Source organism: Notothenia coriiceps, unplaced genomic scaffold (genome assembly GCF_000735185.1).
Source record: "Notothenia coriiceps isolate Sejong01 unplaced genomic scaffold, NC01 NC01_scaffold00020730, whole genome shotgun sequence".
In the NCBI taxonomy this organism is placed as follows: Eukaryota; Metazoa; Chordata; class Actinopteri; order Perciformes; family Nototheniidae; genus Notothenia; species Notothenia coriiceps.
Window position 1 is genome coordinate 1 of NW_011353431.1, and position 10862 is coordinate 10862.

Sequence of the window (10862 nt, forward strand, 5' to 3'; positions counted from 1 at the left end):
CGCCACTCTCTAAACTTTTCTTCACTCAATCACTCGCAATTTGAGTAAGTCACATGTGAAACATATTCTCATTCTGATTGGCTGTTAAGTGGTGCCCACTGACTGTTACGGAGTCTTCATTTTTGAGAAAAATCTCTGTAATCCATCGATCTGATTGATTAGCAGAGCAAATGATCAAAATAGTATGGAGGGAAGATATTTCCGTTTGGATTACTGGTCTGGGGGAAGCTCACGAGTGTGTGTATGTGTATACGTGTGTGTGTTTGTGTTTATTTGCGTTTGTGTGTATTGTGTTTGTTTCCCGGGGAAAACACTCACGAGAAACACCGGCTGGTTGTTATGCCTGCTGTGACGTCAAGTTACTCCGTTCTCCGCTTGTAATTATGCCTTTACAATTTTCAAAGTTGTATTTATCATCTGAATTTGCCAAAACAAGTTTAATATTCTGAAAGCCAAGACTTTGTTTTTTTTAAATCAGATGAAAACAAACTGTAACGGACCCTGCTGTGTTATCTATGATTACTATACGCCTTACATTAATAATTTCAGCGGAGGGAGTGGAAGCGGCGCTGTGGAAAATTTCTGAAAGCCAAGACTTTGTTTATTTAAAATCTTTAAAAAAAACACCTGAAAAAAAAAGAAAAAATTTGAATTTCTTTTTTTTCTTTTTTTAATTGGCTCATGATAGGCCCCCGATCTCCGTAGGCCCCTGGGCTTCAGCCCAGGTCAGCCCGTGCATTAAGGCGGCCCTGCCTGCAGCCCCCGCTTTACTTTAAGTCAGCCAATTCTTTCCAGATCAATCTCCCATCCTTGTGTGGTTTCCTGTAGGTAACTGTAATAAAGGATCCAGAGATCGACGACTTTGGCTTCAGCGTGTCCGACGGCTTCTTGGAGAAAGGAGTTTATGTCAACATGATCAGACCTGACGGGCCAGCTGACCGAGCGGGCCTCCGACCCTACGACAGGATCCTGCAGGTAACATAAAGGGAATCCATTTGATATTATTAATATCCAGGCAACAGCTGTAGAACCCTATGTCCATTAATACAACGTTCCAAGAATATCACATAGCAGCTGGACCATGTTTATGGAGAGTGGCAGATTCTTAACAGGATAAGACACATGTAAGCTTCTTTTACCGCCTTCAGGCTCGTTAGTTGGGTCAACTGAGATTTTGAGGCTTATATTATAGGTCTCAGATATATAAAAATATATCAAAAACATGTCTATGAAGTGTTTTGCTCAGAATACCAAACAGATCATGCATTTTAACCATGCTTCCTATCCCTCTATTTCAGACCTATTACTAAAGTGCTGATTCTGGGTCAGTAGGTTTAAAAAAAAAAGAAAGAAATTTGAAAAAAAAGAAAAGAGGAGTGGGAGCTTGTGCCCGCTCAGAATTCTACTGAGGGATACTAAGCTAAATGCTGCCATGATTAAACGCCATATCATGTTCCAAACCACATCAAGGATTATTTCTGAAACAGTATGGAGCTCAAACGCTTTTTCTCTTGCGGGTTTACCACAAGTTGAATTTATACTACCTTCCTAAACATGGCTAGTTTCATAGCATCATCCATGTGGACTCTAGTTTGTTCATGCTTTTTAGTTTTTTCTGATATGTGCTTTAAGTCACTCACATCTGTCTGGATCCATGCTAGTTCTTGTCCATAGACTGGTCTGATCCTGACGTTTGGAAAGGGAGGCAGGGGAAGCTAAATATAGCACTGGTGTTGCTACAGGTAGTTAGCCTTCTTTCTAAACCAGGTCCTTGAAAAAGAGCACGTATACTGTCTTCCTCTGTCCTTAACTCCTGCCTATGTCAGGCTGATCCGGTCCGAGCTCTTTTACTTTCAGCTTTCCCTCCAGTGTCCTCCTCTCAAAGAGTGTTTCTTTAAGTGATTAAACATCATTTTCATTCTCCATATTCGCTATCTAGTTTTGTCCGTCTCCGTCTAACTCCGTCTCATTCAAACGTCAATCACTCACTCTTGCGCTCCTGCTGCCCCCTAGTTGTTGGTGGTGTCAACAGCTGCTTTGGGCGCAGTTTGGTGTGCCCCGAGCTGCTCCTATCTGTTTCATTGAAGAGGTGCGGACTGCGCATGCACCACTATAACAAGAGTCCATGAGACTTATCAGTAACTTTATACATCGTAAAACAATTTAGATCGATATTTTATCGTAGATTATACATTTAACTGACACCAACTATATAATATGTACCTTGTTCATTAAAAAAAAAGTGTATACAATTGATAACATTTAAATATTTTGTAATGACAATCTAGAATGTGGGAAGAGGTGGGGCGGCGCCCCTAGTGCCCCTATGGGCCGGCCGCCACTGATACTCTCTCCAGTAGAGGTTAGCTCTGAGTGTTAGCGACGCTTACTAATGTAAACAAAGATATTACGTCCAAAACACGCTGCGCATTGTTTCTGATAGCAACGTTTCTGATAGGGCCGTGTGTGTAAAGCCAGCCTACTTTTCTGATATTACGTCATATCGGACGCAAATCTGGATCAGCTCCGTTTATTCCCCGTTTTTAGAGATTTGGGTACGGAGGAAAAGAGAGAGGGTTTTGTTTTCTGACACTTTGTGAGTTCCCTGACACACCGGGGACACATATTTATGTATAAAAGACATCAATAAGTGTATTTTGCATGATAGGATACCTTTAAGGCAAACAGATTGTCCTCAATGTACACATGCTGCAAGCGTGGTCAAACGAGGGAGTGGTGACAAGATGGCGTGCCAGCTTTCACAAGCTACTATTTTCAAGGCATGACAAGGGCCTGACAGCTGCTCACAGAGTTAAAAGAAGTTCAAAATTTGGAACGCAGCCGTAATACTCAGAGTTTAAAGATCTATACATAGGCGTGTGGCGCAGTGGAATAGTGCGTTGGTGTCCGGATCAGGGGAGCACAGGTTCAAACCCCACTGCAGTCAGCATGTTGTTGTGTTCCTGGGCAAGACACTTCACCCCAAATTGCTCTGTGGGGATTGCCCACAGTACTGAATGTATGTAAGTCGCTTTGGATAAAAGCGTCTAACAAGTAACATGTAATAGACATACATACTGTATAGACCTATATTCATTTCCTGTGCGCCTCTGCTGAAATGTTGCATGATCATTAATATCTTCTGTTATTATTTCCCAAGTGTTAGTGGGCAGCACGCACACACACCAAAAAAGGAGCGGGACAGAACTGAGACCGAAACAGGTGTCTCATTGGCAGGTTTCATTATATATAAATAAAAAAAGACTAGGAAGAACACATGTTGATAGGGGAAGATGGTCATGGTCGCTTATCGATGGCGGCGCAACCTACCTCAGTGGCCGTGAAAAAATCTGACCAAATGTCGGCATCTACAGCCCAATCAAAGCTCCTCAAGTCTTTCAGATGTTAAAGACGCTGCATGTTTACGGTCCCTTCATGTGTAAACTAACCTCCATCTCTTTATTTAAATTGCTAAAAATAAAAAAGCCGCTCCAACAAGCAAGAAGTGAAGATAAATGCAGTAAAGGCCTGGCAGAATGTCACTAGTATAATTGACAAAAGCAGCCCTTTTCTGCCGCTCCCCGTCTTTGTCCAGGTGAACCACGTGAGGACCAGGGACTTTGACTGCTGCCTGGCGGTGCCCCTGATCACAGAGGCCGGGGACAGACTGGAGCTGGTCATCAGTCGTAACCCACTGGCCAATGACGACGACGACGCAGAGGACAATAACAACACGTTTGACCATCATCTAGACCTGTAACACACAAACACAAACAGCAAAGACAGTCAGATAGATCTCTCCACATACTGTACAGGCACATGCACACACTCTGCCACACCGGCAGGGGATGTACAATAACTGGTGATTAAGTTGCAACTGAAACTGGCCCAAACCCACACCCCACTCCACCGGCTTGCAATAGTTCTACTGAAACACAGAGACTCCTTCAGGAACAAACTCACACTGTGAATTGCATGCTCACACAACCACCCCTTCCCATTCACACCGGGTTGAACTGCTGTCATACCATATTATTCTCTATGGAAGCACTGGGATCTTGCAGAGAAACCACCAGGGACACTCTCATTAAGGTTGGCTGGGGTTCAGCGTTGTTCCAACATAAACAACCACTTCTCTGGCACTTTAACCAGCCATTAACTGATTTTGAATCTTTAAATATTATTTTTACTTAAAAAAATCATAAAAACCTGCAATTTGGGTGAGGTAATTCCAGCAGTTTTTAATGCAAGGTTTATAAATATCTAGTGCTCAAACTGCCTAGCTCAGTTGGCAGATTATATTTGTTTTTAGAAAAGCAATTACTACTCATGATTAAGATTGATCCAACAGTTTCTACAATGTAGCCGTTGTGAGAGTCCATATTGCTTCTAAGAATCTGCTCAATTTTAAGAGTTATTTTGTGGAAAAGTCAAGATCTCAGCTGTCGCATTGGAGTTTGAGTATATTAGATACCTCTGCACATAATATGGTCACGGTGATATATATTCATGTGTGCAATAGTTACAAGGTCAAGACACTGATGTCTTCACAACTGCCAATTTCCTTCTTTTTTTATCCAATCATCTAAGGGAAAAGAATAAAAGGGATGGATTTTTTTCTTGATTGCTTCAACATTTTCAACAATGGGGCAGCTGTGCTCATGGAAATGCGTGGGAAAATATTTTTCTCTCTGCACCATTTATTAGATTATTGACCTTTTTTTTTTTTTTTCTAGAAGAGTTGCCAATCTACATTGCCAAATCTTTCACGACAGTTGTCTTGGAGCACTGGGTTGGTATCGCCTCAGCTTATTGCTAAACTACAAAGTCAAAGAGCAGCTACCATGTATGCAATTTAGATAGCATTGCTCATGGTCAGGGGTCACAATAATCAGAGAAAAACACATGTATGTCATTAAAGGGGCTCTGTGGAGCACTTTGATGAGAAATCTGGTACCTCTTTCATTTTAAGACATTGGTTTAATGCCATTAACAGTATGGAGAACAAGTTACAGCATCACTGTTGTTTACACTGTGAGCCATAGGAGGGGGTTTCAGAGATAATAACAAAACAGAAATAAAACTATGTTCCTTAGCAACAAACAGAAAACATGATTTGAGTTGCAAGTAAACAAAATGGTAGAAAATGTAAAGGCCAGTGGGAAAATATGTACTTAATTTATCTTTAAGAATACAGACAAACTATTGGGTCAATTTGTAATTTCCCCTTACATATATACACATATGACCAGGCACTCACTCATACATGTCTTAACAGCAGATAACATGATTTTTTTAAAGACTTCACATTTTCCCCTGCATGGTTTGATATAGTGTTTATGCTTTACAAGCTGATGTCATTTGAATCCAGCATGTACTGCTGCTTACATATGAATGATTGTAAAAATTACAAGCATAACAAAGAGTATTTTCTGCTATTTGGTTTAAATTATTATTTATCAAGATTCTTAGATAGGTAGATGCTCCACTTGTGCTGCCTATGTAACAGATTAAGAGCTACAGTGTGAACAGCAAGCTAATTTAAAAATAAATAAATAAATACCAAGTTGTGACAAAAATGCGTCACTTAGCTACTTCATATGACATCTGCAGTATAGATCAAACATGAACATTAACATGTTACTGCTGTTTGACTTTGTAGGGAGAACGGACCTTTTTGTGGCCCAACTACCATGATCGGAGTAAACTGCATCATCTGCATTGAGGTTGAATTTATTATGATGCTGAAGAGTGTGGGTGCTGTTTAGATTTAAGTCACACACACTAACAAGCATATTGTCTTACTAAACAGTGCCCTTATGCACAGATAACACAAGGTAGTTTTGCTTGATTGTCTTATGTTTGTTCATGTTTCTGTGTGTTTGGCTGTGACAAATCCTGCATCTCTGTTTCAAATGTACATGTGTATGAGTTTGTCTGCACATTTCTATCTTACTGGGTATATCTGAACATTTGGGATGAAATTTAGATTGTATTTTGCACTGTGACCTGGTATTTTTCCCCCATATATTATAAGTGCGTTAGGAAAAGATTGCAGCCAGTTTAAATCAAATAAATGCAACTAATGGTCCTTCAACAGAGTTTCAGAATAGTAGGAGCAACACCTTACTCAAGTATTGCCATTGTAGTAATTTAATGATGTCTTCATTGTCATTGAAAAAAAAGATTACTGAAATGTTTCCATATATACAGTGTACTACAATGATCCTTTAGGTTCTAATCATTCCTGCTACTTTTAAATATTTCAGATTTATTTCAGATGTATTTCTTATTTCAATCATGTTTGGCCCATTAGTTTGGCATTGCGTATGGGATCTACAATACCCATAAGATGTGGCTGCTCTGCAGATAAAGCAAGTAATAGGTGCAAATTCAAAAAAACATTTAAATCAGTACTGTTGAAAACAAAACACGGTATCATACTTATTGAATCCCTCTAAAATGGAGAGAAATAAATAAAAAACATGCACTTCCTCAAACTGTTATGAGGATTCAAATGGATCAGAAGAGCTCCAACTGTCATTGTGCCTAATATAGCTCCAACACTGCTAGTTTAATACAATACCAATATGCCGAACTGATACAAGCCTGAACCTTTTAAGACTTTTTCTTTAACCCTTTAATCTTTCCTCAACACTTATTTTTGTTCCGTTTGATAACAGCGGGATTCTTTCCACCTTCATTCTCATTCCTGTCTTCATGTCTTCTCTTATTTCTGCAAGAACTCACTCCACCCTTATTATCTGTGGATTACAGAAGTGAGACTGGCTGTCACCCTACTACTGCACATGGCAGAGTGTGTGTGTCAGAAGGAAACAGTGTACGGTAATATCTTTATGTGTTCCTGTATGTAAGCACAATCGAGAGAACTAATGTTGTGAGTGCACAAAATGTTTGAGCGACAATAAACACAACACAAAGACACACAGGAATACTACAGTAATCAGAGTGTGTGTTAAAGAGAGAAGAGACAGAGAATAGCCTTTGCCCTCTGAAGGATTGGACATTTTTCAACAGGAACAATCACAGCCTCTGTTCTCCCTCTCTTTTTTTGCATGTCTCCCTCTATGTTACATAATACTGTTAAAATCAAGCTGCCCCTCCTTGAGAACAACAGTGTGTGTTGTGAGAATGATGTGTATATGACTTTATTCAACCCAGTCTCACGGCATTCCGTGTTATAGTCACTAAATGTATTGAATCTATTGATTTGTGTTCACCAATACGATTTTCGCATTTTTTTCGTGTCACACAGAACGATTGTAAAAGCAATGTATTTCTATTGGTAGTATGTTTCGTGCCTGCACCACGTATATTTGTCCGGTCGGGCCTTGGAATACCAGAAGCTGTGTGGTTCCTAAAAACATTTTCTTACTCAACATCTTACCCTAAGCCTAACCCTATCTCTTTTATTTTAAATTGTATAATGTCGTAGTTTTTTTTGCCGTCCGGGAGGAAAAGAAATGGGGCTCAGAGCCTCAGAATACTGAAATCTGTATTTTTTTTAATTGGTTTTTCCTTCTAATATTATTTACATTGCTTTTAAAAGCGTGTGACAAAATGGCGAAATCTTGTTGGTGAACACAAATCAATAGATTAATTTTGTGACTATAACACCAAATGCCGTGAGAATGTGTTGCTTTATTGGTACGCTAACAACAGTTTGTGTTGCGGTTTGTACAATGTGTGTACAATATACAAGTATGTTTACATGTACGTATCCAAGAATGTCAGTGTCTCTCTTTTCTTTTACGCATGTATGACTTTTTGAGCATGTTTTTGTGAATATGTGTGCGTGTGAATCTTTGAGTGTTTCAGAGAAAGAGAGCTAGGCGGTGTACATCTCATTGTACAGAGGTGAAACTTTTCAGGGCTGTGGGGCACTCTGGACCCCCACGAGAATGAACTTTTTCATACATAGGAAAAAAAGGGTCTCCAAGCACTTACTACAAAAGAAGCACACTGTTAAATACCATTCACTGTAAGTAATCTCATTTACGAACATGTCTGAGTATTTTTACGAAATGTCAAGTGGCCAAAAAAATAAGGGTTTGTAAAGCAACAAAAAAAATGAAAAAAGTGGTGAGACAAGCCTTTCAAACTTTTTTGTTTGTTTGTTTTGTTTGTTTTAATGTATGTATGTACGTATGTGTGGTCATCCATACTCCCTATGCATTTCTGGGTCAAAGGTCAGTTTAAGCCCAATCCGGAATCGTAATAAATGTGATGAGTGAAGTTAAGAAGAAATATACAACCTCATCACAAATTTTGTATGATGTAAATCACACATGTATACTGGGAGTCACATGACTCAATATATTATTATTATTATTATTATTATTATTATATTATTACTCAATATCACATGTATAGTTAAGAGGTTGAAATGACAACGAAACACGCTTGGACAATATAGTACTGATACTGCAAAACTTAAAAAATTACAAATGATTTAGTTACTAATGTATTTAATTTGGGTGGAGAATATGTTGCAATGAATGTCAGAAGATTTATGACAGTATACCATGTAACCTATCCTAGCCTGTTGTCATTACCCCTGATACCATGAAAAGATGTCATTAAATGTCACAAGGTGTTATATAATCTAACATGTATCCCATCATTGCCTGCAGAATTTCAAATGCTTACTATTCCACACCGACTCCTTAAGCACACATTCGCACAAAATATGTTGGTTTTATGTTTGACCTAACTGGGCTAACCCATTTTCTTACCAAGAGGATGCTAGCTCAAATCCATTAGACCAGTACTGAAACCAGGCTGTGGAAGTGAAGTGAGTTGCCTTCCTCTTTTTCTTATTGACGGCTTTTACAGCAAGTCATTGCTTGTTGTTTCCTGTTTGAGATGGAGCACGTGTTGGGGTTTCTACTGCATGATTCGTAACTGTGAAATGTAAGACAGTCATGTGTTCAGTGTTTTAATGTGGATACAAGTGGAACAAAGACTGCTGTTTATGTCAAGTCACAACTTTCTGTTTGTACTGCGTGAGAAAAGAGGTGAAGTTTTCAACCCTACAGTGGAGAGGATTGGAGGTTCTTATCTGCTAGCTAACAGTGTGTAGCGTGGCTGAACACCACCTAGCATACTTCGATCTGTTCAACAATAGATAACTATTGAATATGCTTAGCTAAAAATCATTTTTGATCCTTACATTAATTCCGATTATCTTTCTTAATGATTTATGAAGGCTTTTAAGTTTTATTTTAAAAAGGGCTGGTAATTATATAGCTATCCAAGAAGTCCCCTTTGGCTACGAGACAGAGCTATCTTGCTAAATATAGCTGATGTCTTGCTAGCTGAACTATAAGCCATTAACTTAATGTTCAACTCAGTTACAGTTAGGGCAGTAATAACTATAAAACATACTTAGCTAACTTTAACCATCAGCTTTCTGCACAGACAAATCTAGTTAACTTAGCAGTTTTAGTATCTGTTAGCTAGCCAATAGCATTTTGCCCAGAGAACTACAGTTAAGTAAATAACTATAATGAGCTGACCAGTCTTGCCATAACTGTAAAAATGAACACAAACAACGTACTCACTGTGGCTGTACACTTTGAAGGTCCTTTCAATTAAATATGTGTTGACAAGTCGCATCAAAGTTTAATGTGATTCCGGATTGGGCCAATAATAATGTATGCGTTGATATTGTGTATTTTTTTCAAATTCTGTAAAATTCTATTCTATGTAATATAGTATTTTTCTATGACAATACTACTCTTCCAAAATATGGGAGGAAATACAAAACAAGAATTATGAAGGAGAAAATAAAATGTATAACGTTGTTGTTGTTGTTGTTGTTGTTGTTTTATTTTTTTCTATGAAACAAGTGTATTGCTATAGTTCTCTTTTCGAGAAGACATGAGATGAGATCCCAAGTGAAAACAATAAAAATGTCAAATTTTATGTTGGGTCACTGGTCTGGCATTATTTTTGGTCTGTTTTGTCTGAAAGGGCCATATTATGCATTTTGGGGTTTTCCCTTTCCTGTAGTGTGTTATAGTTTTGTGTGCATGTGAATGGTCTGCAAAGGCTAAAATCCAGAGGGAGTCTCTCTCTCACACACTCAGCTTTTTCAACATTAAAGCATGGAAACATGTCACAGAAGAGGCACAAAATACAAAGAAGAACTTGAAAATTAGCATAGTCAGCCTCTTGAAATGTAAACAGAATACTTGTGTGACAATAAGACAGTCTGTTTGAATCGCTCCTTTTCTTAAATGCAAACTTTTCAACCGAAATTCGAGAACTTGTCCAGAAATAATATCACAACTAAAAATGAACATGGGTTTGATGTTTGTTTTTTCCAATTAAAGTCACTGAAGTGGAGTTAATACTTCTGAGTGAAGGCTATCAGAGTATCACATCACAAGCTGCATGCTGCATGCATACATGTATCATCTAATGGTTTTTCACTTGCACAAGGAACATTTGCAAAATGTTTTAGTTCCTGAACTAGCCATGTGTGTGTGAAGTAGGAGTTATATCGGGTAGGAGGCCAGCATATACACATTTCTATGTGTATAATGAACTGTGTGTAAGTGTTGTCTGTGTGTGGCTGTTAATGTTGAAACGAGGGCATTCCCATGTAAGTAATTGAGCCTCTTTTTAAGTATTTATTTTCCTGTCCATGGGTAAAGTGTGACACGTGATATTTTTTTTTTGTCTGCTGAATAAAATGGTTTATTTTACAGTATGTGTGTATACTTCTCTGTTCCACACACACACTCACACTTCTACCCCACAATTCCAATGATATGTACGCAGCCTTATGATATGAATAAACTGTCTCTGCTCTGTGTCACACGTCTTCATTAGGT

The 10862-nt window shown here is 38.5% G+C and overlaps 1 protein-coding gene across 1 annotated transcript; it reads left to right on the plus strand.

Annotated features, from left to right (window-relative positions):
• Window positions 1-535: 535 nt before the first annotated feature.
• On the plus strand, window positions 536-7409 carry LOC104952882 (glutamate receptor-interacting protein 2-like). Its single transcript, XM_010779791.1, has 2 exons — window positions 536-975; window positions 3596-7409. Exons 1-2 carry the CDS (start codon window positions 913-915, stop codon window positions 3758-3760), a joined length of 228 nt encoding a protein of 75 aa, XP_010778093.1. The 5' UTR covers window positions 536-912; the 3' UTR covers window positions 3761-7409.
• The last annotated feature ends 3453 nt before the right edge of the window (window positions 7410-10862 follow it).